Source organism: Haemorhous mexicanus, chromosome 1, assembly GCF_027477595.1.
Source record: "Haemorhous mexicanus isolate bHaeMex1 chromosome 1, bHaeMex1.pri, whole genome shotgun sequence".
NCBI classification, from domain to species: domain Eukaryota; kingdom Metazoa; phylum Chordata; class Aves; order Passeriformes; family Fringillidae; genus Haemorhous; species Haemorhous mexicanus.
In genome coordinates, this window is record NC_082341.1 from 61,188,521 (window position 1) to 61,201,651 (window position 13,131).

At 37.1% G+C, this 13,131-nt stretch overlaps 1 protein-coding gene across 1 annotated transcript in view; it reads right to left on the reverse strand.

Annotated features, from left to right (window-relative positions):
- Window positions 1–13,131, reverse strand: part of CTDP1 (CTD phosphatase subunit 1) — a 98,937-nt gene that overhangs the window by 71,482 nt on the left and 14,324 nt on the right. Inside the window, exons 3-7 of the mRNA XM_059851185.1 lie at window positions 10,065–10,158; window positions 8,494–8,622; window positions 7,025–7,175; window positions 1,708–1,798; window positions 429–595 (exon numbers count right to left, since the gene is read on the reverse strand). Of these exons, the coding sequence (XP_059707168.1) occupies window positions 429–595; window positions 1,708–1,798; window positions 7,025–7,175; window positions 8,494–8,622; window positions 10,065–10,158 (632 nt within the window). The remainder of the gene's footprint in view (window positions 1–428; window positions 596–1,707; window positions 1,799–7,024; window positions 7,176–8,493; window positions 8,623–10,064; window positions 10,159–13,131) is intronic.

Genomic DNA, 13,131 nt, shown 5'->3' on the forward strand with positions numbered 1-13,131 from the left:
ATTTCAACATTTATTTCCAGCAGTGTGTTGAGGCCAGAGTTTATTACCTATTCCTCCAAGTCCCAAGGGCAAGGAAGGGGACTGAAGAGGTGAAACCTATAGAGAAGAAAAAGTTTGTTTTACATGGGGGTGAGAGGAGAAAGAGTCCCCCTCTACATGTTCTTCAAGAGTTTGGTGTACTTCCACATCAGGTCTCAGCCACAACACTTATTACTGCTTCACTTCTGCTCTGGTTGATGCCAGAAGGAATGCTCTCCGAACAGTCCAGTATTACCAAGCTACTCACATTAGTACTGTCAACTTCAATAGTCTGAGATTGCCCATCTGAGCACAACTGCAGTATTACTAAGACCATCTCAATGACTTACATCTATCATGTTTGTTTTTAAACCATGTTTATAACTTTGTCCACTTTTCAATCTAATTACCTTTCTTCTTCATTTGCATTTCTCTTGATCCAGGAGGTGCATTAATATCTCCTATCCCCTGAAAGTATACATATTTCTTCACAGTTATCAAATTGGGTGCAAACTTCCAAACATCCTCTCTATCATCAATGATGCAAACCATGGAATCTCCACAAGGAAAGAGATCTCTAAGAGACAAAAAAGTTGACAAATTAAGCCAGTTTTAGAAATTTATATAGCAATGGAATAAATTTCTGTGGATGCCCTGGTTTATTATGAGCATGGAACTTACAAAGGAAACTTACAAAAAGCCAGCAATATTAAAATTATGGAGTTCAAAACACAAGTTTTGAACAAATTAAAGTTAGTGGATAAAAGGGAAACAGCTCTTTTAAAATCTGTGTTCCGAAGGCTAAAAGCAGAAAACAAGAAACATCTGTAAGAACAAACCATTGCAACATTTCAGACTAGTTTTCTTTGGTTTTTGTCAACCAACAGTCCAAAGTCAACTTTCACAAGGTCAATACACTACCTATATATGGACAGATAAAAGACTCAAGAAGAGTTTTCAAAGAGTAGATTCATTTAATCCAAGATAAAGGAAACAGAATTACTAATATCACCCATCACCTAGGAGGAAGAAGAGACAGAGTACTTAAAATGCCTATAAAAAACATCAAGAAAAAAAGCCTCTCATTTGCTACAGTCAGGTGTGGAGGGGCAATAACTTTTAGTATTTCATAAAGTTGCATTAAACAGATCTGTTAGAAAAAAATCTTGGCTTTATACTCTGAAAAAAGAAAGAATACTCTGAAAAAGATCAGAATGTGAATTTAGACTAGAATATGAATTCAAGGAACTAGATGACCTAATTTCAAGAAACACTAGGAACAGAAGGTGCTTTTAGCACATTTGAAAGCCAGAATACTAGGTATTCAATTATGAATTAAACTCCAACTGAGAATTCTGGTTTAATTAAAAAACCCACAACATAAAAGTCATTATACAAGATCACAAGACAAAGTGGAAATATGGTTGTTATAACAGGAATAAGAAGTGTAACTGAAAACATGATGCCATGGCATTTCACTTACTGTTCTGCTACCACAGAACCCATTAAGTAGCAGAAATGCTGCAATGCCCGACACCTCAGTTTTACTGAGATGGTACTGATATTTAAGAGACAGACAAAGAAGGATATGAACACATTAAATGCAGAGGGAGTAATTTTAATTTTATTTAGCATATCTTCTCCATTTGTTGTCGTGTTTTGTATAATGCCTAAGATCTACGTACATACCTAAGGTTCCCAGTTTTAGAAAATGGATCAATACATTCATCCCTTGACAATATCCGATGGGAAAAAAGCTTCTTTTCAGGGTCCAAAAATCCTTTTGGAAAAAGAAATTAAAAAGTTAATGTTCAAGATGTTTGTTCCTTGCTTATATTTTATATACTTCTGCTATTTTAATTTGTGCAACAGCAGTTGCTTAACTGACAATTTTAAGGCATGAGATCAGATGGGAGAAAGTACAGTGGATCAAGTATTTGTAGCTAATTCAGTGAGATTAATTTTAAAAATTCCACCTAATTTTCTTTCAAGATGGCAACAAAACTGAATTTGTGACAGCCAAATAAATAAGGCTGAAAGAGATACAGCAGATGATAGACACACCATTTTTGCAACTTACATTTATCTCTCTATAGTTGGTTCTTTAAAGCTAAATGCTCTCCTCAGCTCATTATGCCTAGGGACTGCAGAGAAGTCTCACAAGAGTCGGCAATGTGCTGCAATATTTAGGCACCGTGGGAAGTTAAGAGACAGTTCCAGCCGGAGCTCTTGCATTTGTAGGTTTTAAGTTGTACCTCTAACAACTACTTCAATACATTTACACATAATGAATATATCCCAGGACTTCTAGAAATTTAGGCCCAGTTGTAGTAACTTTTCTGACTGCACTCTTTAAAAAAGCAAATGAACAAACAAAAAAAACCCCAAAACCAAAACAGAAGCTGTGCTAGCTGATCTTCAATAAAGTGCTATTATTTAGGAAAATGATGACTTGGGTGTACAAACACACATGCACATGCTTCTGAACCTAGTCTCCAGTAATGAAGTTCACCTTCATGAGCAGATCACAGCCACATAATTGCTTAGAAAGAAACCGGCATATTACATGCTAACCTGTACTTTTGTTTTACTGAATTCGTACTGAAACTAGTATCAAATTCTCATTATTTTTATGAATAATACAAAGCAGTCAATACTTACTTGGGAACCATCTTTTCAAGTTTTACTGTCTTTTACTTTAATGATGGCCATATAACCAGAAACAGAATTCAAAATGGCTACGTAGTTGCTCTATGGACCAACTTTAATTTTCTTTCAAGGAGCTCAGATTTGCACAGAACATATGTTCAACTCCTTTTAACAGTCTAGCTCCCAAGAATACCTTAAGTTGGGACTTCAAAAACAAAGTTTAAAAAAACCCTAAAAATCAGTCATCACTTCTGAAAATTGATCCTGTATGTAATTAATATTGATGTGTAATTGGAATAACTTAAAACCCATAAAAGCAAGAAAATTCTGAGTTAAGGACAGAGGTTCAACCTTAACTCACCCGACTATGCTTAAGAATTGCTGCAAACTCGTAGAATCATCCCCTGTAGTGAGACCCTTGCAGTACCTAGGCATAATGAATTGAGAGAATTAGCTACAAAGATTTATTGCTGTACACACATATACTTTGACAAACTACAAAAGCTGTCACACAAGTTGCTGTTCTCCCCAACAAAATTCTATTCTGCTAATTGTCTGAATAGACAGGAACTCTCTACACTGAATTAGACAGAAGTGCAATGATTACATGGCAAAACTTCAGCGAGGCACTCATCTGCAATGTTGCCAAGCTAAAACTGTAAGAAAAATGAAGTTGAACTAAAAAAGTCCAAATGCAGAAAGCCTGGCTGCCAGAGATTAGAGATAAGGTAGCATTTCTTAAGCTTCCCAGTAATACTTTACATCTGAACTAAAAATACACTGAGGATAGAGCTCATCAAAGACCCATCTGCAAAGATACAAGCCCACCTCAGGAGAGCCCAAGGTTAAGCTACCTGAGTAACAACACAGAAAACAGCACTGGTCTCTTTTAAAAAAGTTCTTTCCAAGTCAAACTGGTTTCTTTTATATGTTCCCTAGTCAACTACATCAACATGAACAATTTCATGCTTTCACATCTCAGGGAAAGGGCAGGTAACATTTCCCTAATTTCCTAATTTGTTTTCTTCAACACACCTGCACCCACCAAAGCCACTCCCTCACTCTCCTCTGCAGCTGGACAGGGGAGACAAAATATAATGAAAGGTTTGTGGGTTAAGATAGGGACCAAGACAGACTGGGACAAACTGAGCTTCCATTTAGTCTCACAAATTAGACACTGTACTAGGTATGCCCCCAAGTTTCTTGAACAAACTGAAGACACTATAATTATCCTTTGCCACATTAGGAAGGACTATCCAGTAGACTCATGTAGCAGACTATTGCCCCAGTTGTTTGTTTCCCATCTCAGACTGGCTCTTTGCACACAGACTTACCAAATCCTATAGTCTGCTCTCTTAAAAGATAAAATTCGTAAATAAATAAAAACTAAGTTAAAACCATCAGAAGATACAATGTTGAAAACTAACTCATATTGGAGATGAATCAAATCTTAGAGAAAGATTGTGTTAAATAGCAGTTCCCAGGAGAAGTTATATAACAGCTGGAACCAACATGAATTTGAATAAGTCCTTTTATAAAAATAAAACTAAAATTGAATTTCTGAAGAATCAGGTTACTTTCAGTTCTACTTGAGATTCTACTTTACAACCTGGAAAGAGCTGTTGACCCAATCTTTCAAAAGCTGGGACAATTTCAGACACTGGTGATCATACATACACACTGTATACATCCTGTAATATACTTGCTGTAACAAACCATACATATGAATGCTCTCAACTTGGTCCTCCTTCCTAAATTTCATCATAAATCTGGAGCGATTTCACATTGCTTTATTGTTGCTTAATAACTTCTGAACTTAAAATTCTCTGTGGCATTTTACAGCTAGCCTTTAAGCTGACATCTGTTTTAAATATACCAAACTTCTCCTATAGAAAGCAGAAAAAGAAATTAGGTAACAATTGCTCAAAAAAATTATTTAGCAGAGAAATACTCCAGGGAGCTCTAGATAATAAAATCCAAAGCTCATCTTCATAAACATACTACCAGATAGCACTTTGTAAACATGTCAAACTAAAAAAGGGTTTAATATAAATTATTTCAGCAGATATAAATGGTGTTTACAAATATCATCTAATCCCAGTTAACAGCTAGCAGGAATCAGCTGAGATGAGAGAAAAGGACTGACAAGATGTCATCTCTTTTCAAAAGCCCTCTAGGACACGAAAGGAGCAGCTTAGAGTTCAGAATTCACAAAGATATATAGAGTGTCTACAGAGGACTTAAGCAAACAACCTTTTTCTTATGAAAAATATCCCCAACATTTTATTACAAGTTCTTTCTTTATGTAACATAGAGATAACAAAGTATCAAACTGACAGCTCTATGAGAAACCATTTGACCAATACTGCCATCAAGTGTTCTCTATATGTATCATCTATGTATTTCCCTAGTACTGCATCCTGGCTGCACAGATGGACCAAAGGCTGTGCCCAGCGCTTGTCCACAGACTTCAGCTGAAACAATCCCCAGCACTGCACAAATAACTCACTTGCAATTTGACTGCTTTTGATGAGGTTAGACAGCTTCAGGCAGAAATCCAGAAGTCTGTGGGTGACAGGAAGCAGCAATACCCTAATTTGGTGGCTATTCCCTCTATGGAATCAGTGGCGTAGCTTGAGCATGATGACCTCAATAAGTGCCAGCCCATTTTAGTCTCTGAGCCCCAGTGAGGATTACCATGCAGTGTGGCAGCACAGGCACTGCACCGTAATCCATACTGGACCTCAGAGACTAAAACGGGCAGGGGACCAAATCACACATTGAGAGGAGACATGGAAAGCACTTAGACATCCTAGTTAACTACCTCTGCAACTCCTCCCTGGCTCTGAATGTCATTTGCTATACAGCTTCTGACCTTAGGCTAGATCTTGCCACACAGATCCACGTGAGGAAGACTGTCCCCTCACTTGTATTTAAACCTAGTGCTAAGAAAACTATTCCTCTTTTGCCACAGAAAATTAAACACACATTCTAAGAAGGACAGAAAGGCACAGAATTGTCCATGCATTAGCAGTACACAACACTTAATCCAACAGCAAGACTGACAAGCTTTAGGAAGATTCTTCAAACTATGGTCAAAGACTGAGCAACAGAAACATTCACTTGGATTGGCAGGAGAGGACATGCCTTAAACTTTTCAATGAGTATTAGCTGGAGACCACAAATAAACATCACATTTTGATGACAGAAATATTATATATTGTCATGCAGAAGTCTCTTACAATTGTCATTACAAGTGTCTTGTATGGAATTTAACATGCATAAAGAATTGTTTGATTACATTTTTTTTCTAAAGTGCTTTAGAGCTAACTAGGATAGCTAGCTCTCTAACTATTTTGGAATCATCCCTTCTTGCCAAGAAGTGGGATTACTGAGACATCGTTGTTCAAAGCACTCCTGACAATATGACCAAAAAAAAAAAAAAAAAAAAAAGAAAATGTGAAAGACAACTTAAAAAAAACCTAGGAGACATGGAACAGCAGTATGGATAGTTTGACAGAGTTATAACCTAAAATAGTGTTAATTTTATTATCTCAGACCAACAGATTTGATAATGGGAAGTTTGAGGAGAAAATGCTCTTCTGACAGAGGAGACTAAAATTGGCTTTTACCCCATCTTGATAGTCTAAACTCATGGTGTCCCTGCTAACATGATTCAGACCCATACAGTTGCATAACCAGGGCAGGTTTCTTTTATGCTTCTCGAAGAAAACCACATTTCAGCTGGAGCCAGTGACCCACACAATAGACTACTACTGTTATAATTCAAATACAAGTTTTCACTTGGAGAAAATATTTTTAAGTTCTTGAGAAAAGGATGTGAAAATATTGCTAGATTTCTGTTTTTCATGAAGTAAGGGTATCTCAGCTCCAGGACACAAAGAGAACTGCTGTAAACAGATTTATAGCAGCAGAACTTCCTTTGGTGAAAGGAAACCATACAGGGTTCCTCACAGGATGAGATGATGTCACATTGCTGAATTTTACAGAACAGTTACATTAGATTTGTAAGACAAGTGAAGTTGCGGATCATTGTTAGGGTCCATCAACATAATTTCTTACTTAATATGAAGGCACTAGTTAACAATCTGATTCTCTAACCATCAGTGAAACAAAGCAGATCTGATGGGGGGAAAAAAAGGATTATTTCTAAAATTACAGGCCATACAGGCACTGCCTTGTAAACGAGCTAAGAATTCTACCCACAGGACTGTTTAGGAGGTGGCTTTGCACAAAACAAAGAACAAATACTTGAAAACGATTGCATAAAGAAAATTAGTTATATGAGTATGAAGGCGGGGTAGGTAAATATTGTTAAATGTAACATACTACTCACCTGCAATTGTATGTGCATACAGTCTGCTGCCAAAAGTAAAAACATGTAATTCATAGAGCTTGGCAATTTTTTCCAGGAATTCCTTACAATGAGGACGCAAACGTGTGTGCAACATAGGCTCACCTCGACCTAACTGGAAATGAAATATTCCCTAGAAGAAAAACCATGTTGAATATTGTCAAAATAGCAAACAAAAATGTCAGTATTCCAGAGCTACCCTCTTCCCTCACTTCAACTTTATTTGGTCCTACTAGATCAAAGTGGGTTTTTGCCACAAGATTATGTAAATAAATAAAATCCAAAGCACGTTTTTGCTCTGTGCCAGGCAGTCCAACAATAATGCTTTCAAATGCAGGAAATGGTATTGCTGAAAAATTTATGATGCAGGTGGCTTTCATTCAAATCTTTACTTATGGCAAACCAATCTGAGAAACTTCTCAATGTGCTCATTTCACAGAAGTTCAGTATCTCACTACAATCAATACCTCACAGTGAACTTCTGACAGACTCATTTCATTATGCATTGAGCTCAGATAAAATATTCTCTTCATCCAACAAAGTCTGCCTATGGAAACATAGCAACAGAGAGCAAACCAGGAAGGAAGCTTACAGATGAAGATCCCAGTTAAAAACCTCACAATATTAAAAAAAAAAATTTCTCCAAACCATGAATTTATACTGATAGAGGCACAGCCTTTCAGACACACAAGATTTTTTAATCCTTAAGTTGAAGACTCATGGTTCCCTTTCCTCTTAATTGCAATGTACATTTCTAGTTTGCTTTTTCCTGGCAATTGAGAACATATGCTTAGCCTACTGGACACGCAAGAATGGCAAGAGGAAAGAAAAGAACTAAGCAATCAGAGTTTGCATTATATTGATGTTTGAGTTTGTAGCCACTTGCTCCAGACACTGTACACATTTCAACATGTTTCTTGTTTTAGAGCTTCCAAATTGGAAATATTACAAGCCAATACCCTTTGTCAGTTGAATAACAAATGTTTCAAGAAGAAATTAAACACAACCTCTCCCCTCCTCACTCCCGCAATAAAGATTTAAAAAAAATCCCTACACATACTCATGGAATGATAGACAAAGGAACACACAGGATTGCTCAAAAAGGGACTTTGAACAGTAGTTCACTGTATCTGCCTCAGACTTGGTAGTCACATTACTGAGTACTCAGCTTGTGAATTGCAGAGGAAGGAAAGCAGAGATTAAAATTAGCTACCTGAAACATCTCTCACAATGATTATAAAGGAGAAGTGCAGGAAAGCATGAATGGAAGAAAAATGTCCATTTAAATGTAGAGAAAAATGAACATATTACAGAAGACTTGCTTCTCATTTTCTTTTATTCTTCAACTACAATTTTACCTAACCACAGAATGTTCTGTAAAAGAACCATCATTTAAATATTGTTAGAAACACTTCTTTTGTTATACTGGATTGAAAGGTAACCCCAGATACCTTATTGGACATTTGCTGGCAGTGCTGCTCTGTAGTATGGATCAATGTCTGGTCCAAATCTACCATGAGCACCAGTTTTCTATTTCGATGTAGTCGCTGTTGATCTTCTCTTCCCAGCTGTTCAGCTTGCTGTAACAGAAACATTCACTGCTAAGCTCAGCTGCATAGAAATACATTAGCTTGATCACCTTTTGTGTACACCTGAGAAGCCCTTCTGCTACAAACTACAAGAAATGATGCCTCAACATAATCACAGCAATGGCAGCTGTGGAACAATTTTTTTACAGAAAAAAAAAAATGCTCTCAAAGTCTACTCTCAGATCTTTGTGACACTATTAACTGCTAAAATTCAAAAACTCAAGATAAAACTTTCAAATGCAACAAATAAGTAACCACTGATTTAAGGCCCAGTGTCCTGATAGGAAATAGCAGTAGCTTTGAACATAAAGGAAAACTCATCAGTAGGCATGAGAACTTTTCACTGCTGTGTCCAGCAATTTTGCAATATTAAGTACAATATGTCTGAAAACCCCACACTAAGTATAAAGCTGACACTCCTGGTGACCAAAATGATACCTGTGAACTTCAAACTACAGAATGTATGCCTTCAGACATAAAAAGCTAAGATTATGCAGTGCCACACGGGCACTAACATTAAGACCTCATAATCCAGTCACTATTTACTCCTCCTGCACATATTTACAAACTTTGCAAGTACCACGTGAAGCTCTGTGCTCACTTGACTGACTTCTGATAGCAAGTTGCAGTGTTACCCTCAAGACAGCTGAACTTTAAAGTTAGAGCACTACAAAGCAGCAAGGATCAAGTGCAAACTGCCCTTTGAAACACCCCTCTGTGATGGGGACACCTCTAGCTGCCTACATCTGCACAGTTCCCCTCACTGGTGTTCTTTGATGAATTACCAGAAAAAAAAAAATCAAGTAGTAACATAAAAAAACTAAAAAGACACCAGGTTGATAAAGAAGATAAACAGAATGTTCATCTTTCAAACAAACATGCTCCTTCCCCCTACACAAACTGAGGGATAAACAAGCATATTTTGATAACTCAGATGAATGTTTTAACTATTAATGGATTCGGAAACCTTAGGAGTATTCCAAAAATAATGAAATAATTTTACCATCCAGGTAAGTTGCAGCAAACTAACTTCACTATGTCTAACGGGTCAATTTCAAGGTGAAGGTCAAAGCTAGGTTTGAGAGACATTGCAAGGTTTGAACAGATGTCAGCTAATGAAGCTTTTCACTAACTGTTCACTCTTGGTGACAAAAATGTTCAACGATTAAGTTTACAGGCTGCTGTCAAGTTGACATCTTTGCAGTATACAGCTCTAAGAAACAACAGTATAAACCATGAGAAAAATCAATCTACGCTAAGATAAACTCACAAAACCCTGGGGCCACTAATGTTCAACCCCAAATTCCTCTTCAAAGGGACGCCAAACTTCCTGTATCAAGTATATACAACATTTACAAAATTACTGTAATTAAGTTTTTCAACTGTGGAGCTACTGTGAAAGGTGTGAACAAAGAAAGCATGATGGTACTTACCTCAGAGCTAACTTTCAGTTCTGGGACACTGTGAACCATTGATACAGTTGCTGTGGATAATGGCACATTCTGCTTTCCATTTTTGCTTCGTATCCTAATCACATAGGGAAAAGAAACATCACATGAGAGAATACTAGTTTAGTGAAATGTTAAACAGACTAAAAGCTGTAGCCTCAAACTAATCACCACCAAAAAAATGATTAAAAAGAGCTATTTTAACTAACACAATTTTTCAAATTCTTGCTAATGCAAGTGTCCTAGGTTGACTATATGATGCTTTTATCCCCCGTCATCTTGTTCTGTTTATGCTGAATAATAAGTTTTGCACCTTTAAGACTTGTTCCAGAGAGTGAACGAGGGAGAGAAGAAGCGCGCAGTTTGTTCTCAGACACTGCACTCACTCCTCCACATTCCTGCTCCTGGACTGTGCTGTCTGCAGATGCACAGACAGCAGGACAGAGCTCTTTTTTGCTTTTAGTTAGTCTAGCTACCTGAGGCAAAGAAGTTCCCTGGACTGTAGATTTTTTTTTTAATTTCCCTTTTCTTGAACCTGTCTAAATCTGCTCTGGACTGAACACCCAGAGGAGTACCGGGCCAAGCCGAGGCCACGGCATTTCCAGCACCGGAGGGACTGATAAAAGACTGAGTGAGCTGAACTGCAACCTGGGGAGGGGACTTTCTGGGTTTGTCATCTCTTTTGGAGCAGCAAGGGGTTTTATTGTTTAATAAAAAGTGTTTTTCCACTTTTCTCCAAGGAGGCATTTTCTCCCGGACCGGTTGGGGGGAGGGGCCGATTGAATCTGCTTTCCTAGAGGAGCCCCTTTGGGGGGTTCTCTCCCAAATTTGCCCTGAACCAAGACAGCAAGTTACTAGACAAAATGGATTGAGATCAAAGAAGTTCACCAGAAAAAACTGTGCAAAAAGTCACTGTACAAAGTTATACTTCCATACAATTGTTTCCTAACACACGTTTTCACTAAAATGAAACAGAGCTATGTATTGATTTGCATCAAAAAACAAGCTATAAACAAGGGAAAACTACTAAACAACTCAAATTTAAAACTACTCGGTTTCTTTTTTTTTTTTTTTTTTTGCAATCACTCAGCATGCAATCATCTCCTTGTTTTCCAAGACAGAATATGAAAAATATAAGCAAAGGATGGGCAAAGTTACTCTCTGCACACAGACTGACTTACGGGTGACTGCTGCTTCAAAAATACCTTTGGAAAAAAATGATGTGTGCATATACAGATATCAACACAAAATAGGTGCCACCCTTGTGTGCATACATGTATGTGAGACAGAGTGCGTGTGACTGCACACACAAGTACAAAATTGCTTGAAAACTCAGAAAATAACCCTGTATAGGATCCCTTTCACTAGCTTACATCAATCAATTTATTGTGAATTCTGACATCTAATTGCTCCCCAAATTAAAAAAATCTGCCATATAAATTTTGACTTAGGTGACACATGCACATCTTTTAATTCTCCCATGAACCAGTCCCATCAAGGACAAGATTTAATATCAGATCTACAACAAGAGTTAAACCAGATTTCACTTTGTGACAAGCAAACTGCTCAGGATCAACTGTACTGAGCTGAGGCAGACACAACCACAGAGAAGTATCTTTCCCCATACCATAGTGTATGGCAGCATTGATGTCCAGTACAAAAAAATACAAAACTATTTATTTGGTCTTAAGTCTGTACATTTTAGCATCTTACATCCTTTGCTTCAGAGTTCAGAAAAATTTATCTTTAACCCTAAATGGCATTTAAAATGAACCTTTAAGAATTATTGACCATTGTCGGACCATTAGTTGTATGACTACTAAGAACACTGTACTGGCTTTTCTCCAAGCAAGAAAAGCATCAATGCTTTTGAATTGTCTTCTGCTGCAGGCTCAGCAGCCATACCACAGTATTTCAGACAAGCCATAAGCTATTTTGTGTAAAATTAAAACAAAGACATAAGACATAGTAAGAAGTATTAAGTGAATAAAACTTAATTTGCTGGATACCTTGAATTTGTCTGGATTATTATATGAAACGATAACAGTAGAGCAATATTTAGATGTGACTGTATTCAAACCTCAAATCAAGTATTCATTCCGGACAGACAAAGCCCTATTCATGATTATCCTAAACTTTGCTAGGTTTGCCAAATAATACTTGTTTACAAAATATTAATATTTAACTCTAAATAAAAAGTTATATCCAAACCTTAACCAGGCTTTTTCTTCCACTCTCAATATTCAGTTCACTTGCACTGGTTTGTGGGATAATGTTCACAAAATAATTCTTAACAATGAGCATGAATTAAAATGAAACCTAAGTATTTCCAGCCAAATGAAATGAGTATGTAACAGTAATTTATAAAATCCAGGCATCTATACAGCTTGTTTTGGAACAGCCGTTGAATCAGTAATTTGCTACGCAAAAGAAACATACTCTTTTCCAAGCAATGAGACACAGCAAAGGAGAAATACAATCATCTTTTGAATTTGCTTTCTTTTTTTGCCTAAGGCTTAAATTCCTTTAGTTCCACGGCATAATATTTCACAAAAAATTGAAAACAGTTAAGAAGCCTTAAATTGAAAGCACTGGAGACAAGCTAGCTCCCATGCAGACACAGTACAAATGAAGCAAGGTCATATGAATGAGACTGCTATTACCTCTCAGCTATTTGCACCTGCACAGATTAAGCTCTCAGGTTTACTAAGCAAGCCACTCTTGACACACCATACAACTCCCAGTCTCTGGTGAGTACATGGAAAAACAGTGTGCTGAGAATTTACCTCTCTACACATGCTCCTTATATTTTCTACCTAAGTTATCCTACATTACCACAATGGAAAAAGAGCATGCACAGTTCTTAAATCCTAAGTGAGTGGAGACCTCGGAGCAGCCTTCTCTTTACAACCTTTAGCAACCTGAAGGTTGCTGGAGAGGAACTATTTACAAGGATGTGTAGAAACAGGACAAGGGAGAATGGCTTTAAACAAAAAAGGGTATGTTTCATTAGCTGTAAGAATGAAATTGTTCTCTGTGAGGGTGACGAAGC